Below are 12,408 nucleotides of genomic sequence, written 5' to 3'. Positions count from 1 at the left end.
TCTTTGTCAACCTTATCATAAGCTTTTTCCAGAACAGTAAGTGCCACATACAAGTCACTCTCTTTTTGCAAGGAGTTATGAAGCATATTCTTCAAAGCCAACACCTGCACATAAATACTGTTTTGATATTAATCACCAGATGAATAATGTTCTTAACATTTCTCCTAATATGGTGTTCTAATAAAGACTGGATATTATCTCAAACCCCAAGTTTCTTTCACACACAGATTCCTGTTTGTAATCTCCTACAAGATGTTTGTAATTAGATCTGTTTCACTGTGTTCTATGATCATCACTCTGCATTTGGCCATGTTGAACTTCTTCAGCCATATATATTACCAGTTCTGAAGCTCATCCAAGTCTCTTCTTAGGCTATTGCAATCTTTGACACTTCTTTCACTCATTTGCAGTATATTCAAGTATGATTCAGGTCCTTCTGACATATCATTTATGTGGGCCAGAAATATGAGTGGCCCCAAGACCAAGCTTTCCAACACAGCTACAAAGTTGTAATAAAGTCCATTCCAGTGTCACCGTAAATTTCATGGAGCCTTATTCCTGCCACATTTGACATCTGAATTAGTTTATTTTATGTAGACAAATCCCTTGCACCTGGTCACTCACTTCAGTTTCAGCTCAGCCTGTTTTCCCTCAAGAGGTGACTGGGGAAACATTGCTGCTTTCAGTCTGATATGTGTTGGATCATCAGCAGGCATACATTATTGTAGATCTTCATGACTGTCCAGTAGAGTAAGGCCATATATTCATGAGTGCATTGCTCTTTTCACTTTTCAAGTGAATTACCATATCTATGTCTGGAGAACTCCTAGGGAATAGGATTGAAAGAATGCCTCCCATTTGTTTCCTTCACTTCATAGAAGGTGACCTAAAGGGGTGGTAGTGCAGGAAACCCTCCCCTCCTTGTACTATTTTTTTATTTCTAAAAGTTAGAACAAAAGTAGCCAAGTGTAGGTGCTCTTCTTCCTCTAAAGCTCATGTTTGTCAATACAACCAAGATGAGAAGAAAGGAGACAGGTAGTATAGTTGTGAGGAGAAACTTGTTGTCTTAGCTGTGAGTGAAACAGAGCTGAAGGAGGAGAGGGAAGAATGGTTTGAGAATGTTTTAGAGGTTAAGGGGATAGCGTGAGTGCATGAAGGAATGGGTAGCACTTGTACTGAATAAGGAGTGGTGGTAATGTGTGTGTTAGGAATGAGCACTGCCAGATGTAGGTAGAAATAAAAGAGGATAACAATAGATGGATGATTATGAATACCTATGCACCTGGAAATGCAAGATGTAAGGAAAGGAAGCAAGCATTTTGGGAGGAGCTGAGTGTATGTGTCAGCAATTTTGATTCTTTGGAATGACTTTTAGCGATGGGTGACTTGAATGTGTGAGTGGGTAATGTCGCACTTGAGGGTATAATTGAGTGACAGGGGGTACCTAATAATGTGAATGTAAATGATGAATAGCTTGTGGAGTTATGTCTTGAAAAAGGACCTGCAATTAGGAACATTTGGTTTAATGACGGATATCCGTGAGTGATGGGTATCATGAAAAGTGGTTATTGTTGGTTTACATACTTATTGATAGGAGTGCCAAGAAGAGACTGTTGGTTAGGAATGAGCCAAGAGGGGCAGCTTGTGGGATGTCTGATAATCATTTGGTGGAGGCGAGTGTGAAGACTTGTAGAGATTTAAGAAATAGGAAATGATATGGATAGGAAGATGGAAAAAGTGTGTGAGCATGAACATTTGGCTTGTGTGAAGAAATACCAGGAGAGATTAGGTGTAGAATAGCAAAATATTAGAATAAAGGAAGCTTGGGGAGTGCATGAGGAATGAAAGGTATCTCCAGAGGCAATGCTTTACATTTGTAATGGAGGTGTGTGGCTGGCAGAAATTGGGAGGTGGTCAGGTGAGAAAGGATAGTGAGTGTTGGAATGATAAAGTTAAGTTGCCTGTAAAAGAGAAAGAGTTGCATGGGCACTATGTACAGGGAAGGAATATAAGTGATTTGGTGATATACAGGAGAAAGCAGCAGAAAGTCAAAAAGAGGATGCATTAGCTGAAATTGAGAGCAGATGAGAGTTAGGATGAGCAAGTATTACTAGACTTCAGGGAGAATGAGAAAATGTTTGGAAAGAGGTTGATAATGTAAGGAAGTGAGAAGAAATGGGAATGTCAGTGAAGTTGGCAAATGGGAAGTGGTAACAGATAAAAATGAATTGAAGAGGAGATAGAGTGAGTTTTTGTAAGGATTGTGGAATATGTTTTATGACAGGTTGGCAGATGTGGGATACATTGATGTGGAGGTATGTATACTGAGAGTCCTGGCAAGTGAACTGATGAAAAGAGAAGAGATGGTAAAATCTATGACAGGTTGGCAGATGTGGGATACATTGATGTGGAGGTATGTATACTGAGAGTCCTGGCAAGTGAACTGATGAAAAGAGAAGAGATGGTAAAATCCCTGCATAAGACTAGTTGTGACAAAGCAGCGTAATAGATTATTATGTTAGATATAATTGGCAAGTTCGATGGGACATAGAAGCCCAAATGAATAACAAACTACAGAAGGTGAAGATTAGATGATGAATTATAACAGTCCTCCTATCTCTGTATCTCTATGTCAATGTCTCTGGTGTGCGTGTGTGTGTGTGTGTGTGAAATGCTTAGAAAAACAGATGAATATGTATGTGGGATTTATGAATCTGAGGATAGCATATGATAGAGTTAACAGAGATGCTTTGGGGAAGGTCTTCAGAATATGGTATGGGAGCCAAGCGGCTAGAAACAGTGAGAAGTTTTCCAAGGGTGTTAGGCATGAGTACGAAATGAATGTTGATCTGCAGCAGGGGTGTGTGATGTCACCATGGTTGTTTAATTTGTGTAAGGGATTTTAGCTGAATTCATCAAAAAAATAGGGTGATTGTATTGTTGAATTTTTGTATGGGATTTTCAGTGTATGTATGGCTCATGGTGAGGTGCCTTAGGATTGGCAATAAGGCAAAAGGGAATGTTCAAATTACAGAGGTAAAATTTTGTTGAATATACCTGGTAAGTTTTATGGAAGATTTTTGAGAAGGTGGTAGACATTAGATTGGGGTAGACATTAGATTGGGGAGGAACAGTTTGGTTTCAGTAGTGATAGAGGATGTGTGGATCAGGTTTTTGCTTTGAAAAATGTTTGTGAGAAATACAGAGAGAAACAGAGGGATTGTTATGTGGCATTTATGGATCTGGATTTAGTAGGATTGATATCTGTGGTACATAAAGGGGGAGGAGGGATGATGAGGCAATCATTCCCCACCCTTGAACTATGTAATATATAAATTAAGTACTCAGTATTATTGATGAATAACATATTCATACTATTATTAGTTTCTTGATATGAAAAACATATTTTTTTTTTTTTTTGCCGCTGTCTCCCGCATTTGCGAGGTAGCGCAAGGAAACAGACGAAAGAAATGGCCCAACCTACCCCCATACACATGTATATACATACGTCCACACACGCAAATATACATACCTACACAGCTTTCCATGGTTTACCCCAGACGCTTCACATGCCCTGATTCAATCCACTGACAGCACGTCAACCCCGGTATACCACATCGATCCAATTCACTCTATTCCTTGCCCTCCTTTCACCCTCCTGCATGTTCAGGCCCCGATCACACAAAATCTTTTTCACTCCATCTTTCCACCTCCAATTTGGTCTCCCACTTCTCCTCGTTCCCTCCACCTCCGACACATATATCCTCTTGGTCAATCTTTCCTCACTCATTCTCTCCATGTGCTCAAACCATTTCAAAACACCGTCTTCTGCTCTCTCAACCACGCTCTTTTTATTTCCACACATCTCTCTTACCCTTACGTTACTTACTCGATCAAACCACCTCACACCACACATTGTCCTCAAACATCTCATTTCCAGCACATCCATCCTCCTGCGCACAACTCTATCCATAGCCCACGCCTCGCAACCATACAACATTGTTGGAACCACTATTCCTTCAAACATACCCATTTTTGCTTTCCGAGATAATGTTCTCGACTTCCACACATTCTTCAAGGCTCCCAGGATTTTTGCCCCCTCCCCCACCCTATGATTCACTTCCGCTTCCATGGTTCCATCCGCTCTCAGATATCTAAAACACTTTACTTCCTCCAGTTTTTCTCCATTCAAACTTACATCCCAATTGACTTGACCCTCAACCCTACTGTACCTAATAACCTTGCTCTTATTCACATTTACTCTTAACTTTCTTCTTTCACACACTTTACCAAACTCAGTCACCAGCTTCGCAGTTTCTCACATGAATCAGCCACCAGCGCTGTATCATCAGCGAACAACAACTGACTCACTTCCCTAGCTCTCTCATCCCCAACAGACTTCATACTTGCCCCTCTTTCCAAAACTCTTGCATTCACCTCCCTAACAACCCCATCCATAAACAAATTAAACAACCATGGAGACATCACACACCCCTGCCGCAAACCTACATTCACTGAGAAGCAATCACTTTCCTCTCTTCCTACACGTACACATGCCATACATCCTCGATAAAAACTTTTCACTGCTTCTAACAACTTGCCTCCCACACCATATATTCTTAATACCTTCCACAGAGCATCTCTATCAACTCTATCATATGCCTTCTCCAGATCCATAAATGCTACATACAAATCCATTTGCTTTTCTAAGTATTTCTCACATACATTCTTCAAAGCAAACACCTGATCCACACATCCTCTACCACTTCTGAAACCACACATAGACATATTTATGTCTATGTATATTTAACAGTTTTTGTGATTTTCAATTGTGACCAATGAATCACCCATGTCAGCTTCACCACCTTCCTAAAACATTGACTTAAGTTTATAATAACAGAATTTTCTGTACCTGCAGAAACATATGAAAGCTCTCTTGATTTTAGATCAGCTGTTTTATGTCACAAAATAACATATATCTCTTTTCATTCATAGCTGGTCACTAGTCTCAAATTTCTTTTTAACGACTGTATTCAAATTTAGGAGAATTTGACTAATATTAGTAATTTTATTTATCATCCAAATAACTCAAAAAGAAGTATTGCAAAAAAATATTGCTAACTTCTCTAAGATATAGTGTGTTCTTACATACCATTCTTGTTTTGAGTTTTTCATCATTGTCTTAGTGGCTTCATGATTCATTGTAACCCTTCACTCCCCCCTAATCAACCAACTGTCCAAACCCTAGATATGTATTTGGTTGACACAGATGCTTTGTTGATGGTGTTACAAATATATGGTACTGGAGGAAAACTACTAGAAGCAGTGAGAAGTTTTTACCAGGAAATTAGGATGTGTGTGTCAGTAGTAAGAGAGGAGGGTGAGTGGTTCCTACAGGAACTTACATCTACAGGAGACGTATGTTTTATACTCATGGCTGTTTGATTTGTGGGTGGAGTGGTGAGGAAGGTGAATGAGAGGGTCTTAGAGAGAGGGACAGGTCTGCAATCTGTTATGGTGATTGGGCCTGGCAGTTGAGTCAGTTGCTGTTTGCTAATGACACAGCAGTGGTGGCACAGACAAGTGAGAAAGTGTAGAAGCTTATTTCTGAGATTGGGAATGTATGTGAAAGGAGAAAATTGAATAAATGTGAATACATCAAGGTAATTAGGTTCAATAGTGAAGAGAAACAGGTTATTTGGAGTGTGAGTTTGAATGGAGAGAACTTGGAAGAAGTAGAGTGCTTTAGGCACCTGGGTTGAGTGGATATGGCAGCAAACGGGAGCTGAGGTATGCCATAAGGTAGGTGAGGAGGCGAAGGTCCTGGGCGCATTGAGAAATGTGAGGAAAGACAGGTCACTATCGGTAAGGGCAAAGATAAGTATGTTTGATGGTATAGTAGTCCTATCAGTGTTTTATGGATGCAAGGTGTGGGCCATAGATAAAGATGTATGCAGTAGAGTGGATTTGTTTGTAAATGGAATACATAAGGACAATATGTGGTAAGAAGAGGTTTGACTGAATGAAAAATGATTGGGTAATAGAGAGGTGTGCTAGTAGCAGTTGTATGTATGAGAGAGCTGAAGAGGATGCACAAAAATAGTTTGGACATAAGAAGATGACAAAGATGATATTCATTTTGGCAGCAAAGAGAACAAGGAAAAGGGAAATCAGGGATTACATGGAAGGATGGAGTGAAAGATGCTTTGGATGTTCAGGGCTTGAACATGCAGGAGAATGTGAAGTATGAAAGGGATAAAGTGTAATGTTGTATATAGGGGTGATATGTGGTCATTGGCTAAACAAGGGTATGTGAAGTAGTTAAAGGAAACCATGAAAGGTCTGTGTGGTACAGTCGTGGATAAGGTCTGATTTTGATATATTATTCTTGACAGTTAGAGAGTGGATATGAGCGAATGAGGCTTTTCTCCTTTAGTTCATGCTGCTAACTCACTAATTTGGGACATGGCCTACAAAAGAATAAAGGAAAAAGATTAACGCATTAATCTGGCAGTTTACTAAGGTTGAGTTCATCCTTCAGTTACATACAAAATGTGGCAAGGGAGTTATCACCACTCTCTTCAAGATTGAGGTGGGAGATTTATTGGATCAGAGTTATCTACATGCAGTTCCTTTGAAGGGATCCATCTCGTGTCAAATTTTAAGAAAGCTGTAAAAAAAAATTTCAGCTCTATAAGATGGTGAATTATCATGTTTTACTAAAAAGATATAATGTGTACTTATTTATTTATTATTTATTTATTTATTATACTTTGTTGCTGTCTCCCACATTAGCGATGTAGCGCAAGGAAACAGAAGAAAGAATGGCCCAACCCACCCACATACACATGTATATACATACACGTCCACACACGCACATATGCATACCTATACATCTCAACATATACATATATATACATCTCAACATATACATATATATACACACAGACATATACATATATACACATGTACATAATTCATACTGTCTGCCCTTATTCATTCCCGTCACCACCCCGCCACACATGAAATGACAACCCCTCTCCCTGCATGAGCGTGAGGTAGCACTAGGAAAGGACAACAAAGGCCACATTCTTTCACACACAGTCTCTAGCTGTCATGTATAATGCACCGAAACCACAGCTCCCTTTCCACATCCAGGCCCCACAAAACTTTCCATGGTTTACCCCAGACGCTTCACAGGCCCTGGTTCAATCCATTGACAGCACGTCGACCCTGGTATACCACATCGTTCCAATTCACTGTATTCCTTGCATGCCTTTCACCCTCCTGCATGTTCAGGCCCCGATCACTCAAAGTCTTTTTCACTCTATCTTTCCACCTCCAATTTGGTCTCCCACTTCTCGTTCCCTCCACCTCTGACACATATTTCCTCTCTTTCAATCTTTCCTCACTCACTCTCTCCATGTGATCAGACCATTTCAAAACACCCTCTTCTGCTCTCTCAACCACTCTCTTTTTATTACCTTACATCTCTCTTACCCTTTCATTACTTACTCGGTCAATCCACTTCACACCACATATTGTCCTCAAACATCTCATTTCCAACACATCCACCCACCTCACCATGAGTCATACATAAATTGAATAACCTTACCAACCAGTCAACAACACAGTCACCCCCTTTTTTGATAAATTCCACTGCAATACCATTCAAACCCACTGCCTTGCTGGCTCTCATCTTCCACAAAGCTTTTACTACCTCTTCTCTGTTTACCAAATCATTCTCCCTAACCCTCTCACTTTGCACACCACCTCGACCAAAACACCCTATATATGCCACTCTGTCATCTAACACATTCAACAAACCTTCAAAATACTCACTCCATCTCCTTCTCACATCACCACTGCTTGTTATCACCTCTCCATTAGCCCCTTCACTGATGTTACCTCCTTCCAAAACATCTTTTTATTCTCCCTAAGATTTAATGATACTCTCTCACCCCAACACTCATTTGCCCTCTTTTTCACCTCTTGCACCTTTCTCTTGACCTTCTGCCTCTTTCTTTTATGCATCTCCCAGTCATTTGCATTATTTCCCTGCAGAAATCGTCCAAATGCCTCTCCCTTCTCTTTCACTGATAATCTTACTTCTTCATCCCACCACTCACTACCCTTTCTAATCTGCCCACCTCCCACGCTTCTCATGCCACAAGCATCTTTTGCACAAGCCATCACTGCTTCCCTAAATACATCCCATTCCTCCCCCACTCCCCTTATGTCCTTTGTTCTCACCTTTTTCCATTCTGTACTCAGTCTCTCCTGGTACTTCCTCACACAAGTCTCCTTCCCAAGCTCACTTACTCTCACCACTCTCTTCACCCCAACATTCTCTCTTCTTTTCTGAAAACCTCTACAAATCTTCACCTTCGCCTCCAGAAGATAATGATCAGACATCCCTCTAGTTGCACCTCTCAGCACGTTAACATCCAAAAGTCTCTCTTTCGCACGCCTATCAATTAACACGTAATCCAATAATGCTCTGGCCATCTCTCCTACTTACATACGTATACTTATGTATATCTCTCTTTTTAAACCAGGTATTCCCAATCACCAGTCCTTTTTCAGCGCAAAAATCTACGAGCTTTTCACCATTTCCATTTACAACACTGAACACTCCATATACACCAGTTATTCCCTCAACTGCCACATTACTTACCTTTGCATTCAAATCACCCATCACTATAACCTGGTCTTGTGCATCAAAACTACTAACACACTCACTCAGCTGCTCCCAAAACACTTGCCTTTCATGATATTTCTTCTCATGCCCAGAGTTTTACCCATAGCAATCTAGAGTTTACTTTCTTACACTCTATCACATACTCCCACCACTCCTGTGTACTAGAATAGAAATAATTGTTCATTACATCTTTATGCTGGGTAAACTTGAGCACATCAAATGTCATTCCTCCCTCGTCCTATGACATCATCATGAAAGCTTTGCTAGTCTACTTCTTTTTTCACTACTCTGTAGCTCACCACAAGTGTCCTGAGACACTATTGCTATTACCATAAAAAAGAGCTTAAAAAAAGCATATTTATGGCACTAATCTCTCTTCTATTCATTATTTTTTTATTTTGAATGGTGTCCCAAGATGTTCCTGCACATTTCTTAAGTAAATTGAGTGGGATTTCTCCAGGTCCATGCACCTTATGTGGCTAAAGATATTTCAGTAGCCAACTTATATCTTATTTAACAATTTTGATGCTTTCCATGGCCTTTTCCCCATCTCGATAGTTGTGCATGTGTGTACATGCGTGCATGCATGGTTATCTGCTTGTATATGTCTGTTTGCCTGTGTGCATCTGTTGTTTGTCCTTGTATTTTTGTTTGAGAGTGTTTATGACTGTCTTTCTCCTTATTACCCAGTTCATCTGTCCTCGCTTCCTTCTCGAAAGACACGTTACATAGCACATATATTTACATGGACTGTGCATGAAAATGGCATATGTCATTTGGAAAATCTGTCCAGTATTAGAGGGAGGAGGAGGAATTGCTCCCTGTACTGCTTTGAACAACTTTATTTTATATTTCCTAAATAATATCTGAAAATCTGTTTGACTGAAATATGTATATAATTCATCAAGCATTATATATTTTACATTTTATTAGACATATCCCCAAGGATAAAGAAAAGAGAATACGACCTACATATCTTCTGCATGTCATGTAAGGCGACTGAAGGGTGAGAACAGGGAGCTGGAAATGCTTCCCATATATATTTTACCATTAGAAATTGGAAAGAGAAGGGGCAAATGGAGGATTTTTCCTCAAAGGCTCACTTCCTGATGCTACCCCTCTATGATGGGAAAGGAAGACGGACAGAAGAGAAAATGATAGGACTCACCATATGATTGTAATATAAGTATAAATGTTTATAGATATTTCCCCCAAAGAATTTCTGTCATTTATATAAAGAATGAAGTATTTATATATATCTATGGCCTGTAATGAAACTCCTGAATTCATACATAAGTTCATTGTACCGTATTTGATTTAAGAATATTATTTTGCCCTTTGGAATTATTTTGTTTCTGTGGTTTTCAAGTGTGTAGACACCCAAAATGAAAGTTTTTTCCCATATAGAGCATCTTTTTGGTGAATTGCAGATGATTATTTTCACATGTATAGCATCCTATCTTGTTAATGACTTTAACAGTCGCTCTTATTGATCAACACACTTGTAGTTTATGACCATACATAATATTTGTTTTATTTACTAATACTCCCTTTACCTTAAATGGATTTCAGTTTCTTAATTATGATTAAGGAAATTTATGTTATCTCTAAGGTTTCCACAGAATATCAAAGTGGTAGTCCCTAATCTCTAAATATTTATTGGACAGGGCTTCTATCCACTACCATACTCGAGTGCAGTTGGCAGTGGAGGAGTATCATCAGCAGGGTTTATGGGTGGTCCTCAGCCAGGTGCTTTACTCTCGTGGGTCAGAGCCCAGGGTCCGCACATCGTCCAACATTCCCCCCATCAGGCCCAGTTGCCCCCAAGGCCCACCTCACAGCCACAACAACAGGCAATTCATCTAGTTCTTTATGACATGCTAGTAGATTGAATTAAAAAGAGTGCAGTAGCTTCATGTCTAGAAATATAATGAAATGTAGCAAATTTTTTTCTTTTATATTTTTCATTCAAAATTACATTTAATTTATTAGGTGATTGTTAGTGTGTTGTGTATGTGGTTGATTTTGTATTCTATTTAGTTGTGTTTGGGAGTTTCACTAAGTGTTTTTGAATATGCATTCTTTGTTTTGTATGTGAATGTATGTGCATTTGTTTGTTTTGTGTGTAAATGAGTGTGCACTTGTTTGTTTTGTGTGTCTTTTGTCTGTTTTGTGTTTGTTTTATTTGTTTTTTATATGATTCTCATATTTTGTGTGTGTTTGTGAGTTCCCTGTTGTAGTTACCTGTTTGTGCAATACAGGGAAGAAATGTTATGTTATTAATGGTTCATCTTCGAATTTTTTTTTGCTTTTTAATGCTGCAATCTCTCTCAAAGAAAACTTATGGAAGAAATTGGAACTGTCAGCTTAAGAAACCTAAATTTTCATTTTAACAAAAGGAACTGGAAACAGATGATGGATGAATAGAAATAAGGTAGAATGATATTTTTAAATGTATATGTGGCACAGGAGGAATTGCCTAAGGACTGGGAGAATGTTTCATAATACCATTTTCATAGAGGCAAGGGGGAGAAAGGTGAATGTTTGAATTATAGAGATACAAGTCTATTGAATATACCATGTATGTTTCATGGAAGAATGGTGACTGAAAGAATGATGACAAGCACAGCATCAGATTTGAAAGGAACAATGTGGCTTCAGAATTGGTAGAGGATGTATGGCTAGGTGCTTGTTTTGAAAAATTGTGGGAAAAATGTCTGGAGAAAGAGGTTTTTTGTGGCATTTATGGATATAGAGAAAGCACATGACACAGTTGACGGAGATACTATATGGAAAGTGTTACAAATACATGATTATTTTTTTTGTTTTATTTATTTTGCTTTGTCGCTGTCTCCCGCATTAGGGAGGAAGCGCAAGGAAACAGACGAAAGAATGGCCCAACCCGCCCACATACACATGTATATACATACACGTCCACACACACAACTATACATACCTATACATCCCAACGTACACATATATATACACACACAGACATATACATATATACACATGTACGTAATTCATACTGTCTGCTTTTATTTGTTCCCATCGCCACCTCGCCACACACGAAATAACAACCCCCTCCCCCCCTCATGTGTGCGAGGTAGCGCTAGGAAAAGACACCAAAGGCCCCATTCGTTCACACTCAGTCTCTAGCTGTCATGTAATAATGCACCGAAACCACAAATACATGATGTGGGCGGAAAACTATTAGATGTAGTGAGGAAATTTTACAGGGAAAGTAAACAGTTTTTGCAAGTAGGAAGGAAGGCGGGTGAATGGTTCTAGGTGAAATTGGGTCTGCATTAAGAATATATAATATCACCATGGCTATATAGTGTTTGTATGGATTGAGTGATGAGGGAGGTAAATGCAAGGGTCTTAGAAGATTGGCAGGTCTACAATATGCTGAACATTTAGGGGCACAAGAAGTAAATTAGTTGCTATTTGTAGATGACATTGATCTGGTGGCAGACTGAAGTCTAAGGCTGCAGTAGGTGGTGTCTGAATTTAGGAGAATGTGTGAAAGGAAGATGTTGAGAGTTTATGTAAATTAAAGCAGTTTGAGTTTTAACAGGGGGAGATACTTTTTTTTTCCAATATGGCACTGGCAGAAAGAGAAAAAACTTAAAGAGAAAGAAAGTAGAAATTAATCAGGGCTTCACAAGTGTGTGTAGACTTGGCCCTTATAGGAAGAAAGATTA

General features: G+C 39.2%; 1 protein-coding gene across 7 annotated transcripts in view; it reads left to right on the top strand.

The window, feature by feature from the left end:
* Dora (zinc finger SWIM domain-containing dorado) overlaps positions 1-12,408 on the top strand; it is a 302,025-nt gene that overhangs the window by 239,666 nt on the left and 49,951 nt on the right. For 6 of the 7 annotated variants that reach the window (XM_071666088.1, XM_071666070.1, XM_071666078.1 and 3 more), the window contains one exon: positions 10,369-10,554. The exons of the other annotated variant lie outside the window; for it this stretch is intronic. In XM_071666088.1, coding sequence (XP_071522189.1) covers positions 10,369-10,554 — 186 coding nt within the window. The remainder of the gene's footprint in view (positions 1-10,368; positions 10,555-12,408) is intronic. 7 annotated transcript variants of the gene reach the window in all.

The sequence above is a fragment of the Panulirus ornatus genome, chromosome 1, assembly GCF_036320965.1.
Source record: "Panulirus ornatus isolate Po-2019 chromosome 1, ASM3632096v1, whole genome shotgun sequence".
Lineage (NCBI taxonomy): Eukaryota > Metazoa > Arthropoda > Malacostraca > Decapoda > Palinuridae > Panulirus > Panulirus ornatus.
The sequence above is the reverse complement of the archived record's forward strand: the minus strand, read 5'-3'. Positions and strand labels throughout refer to the sequence as shown.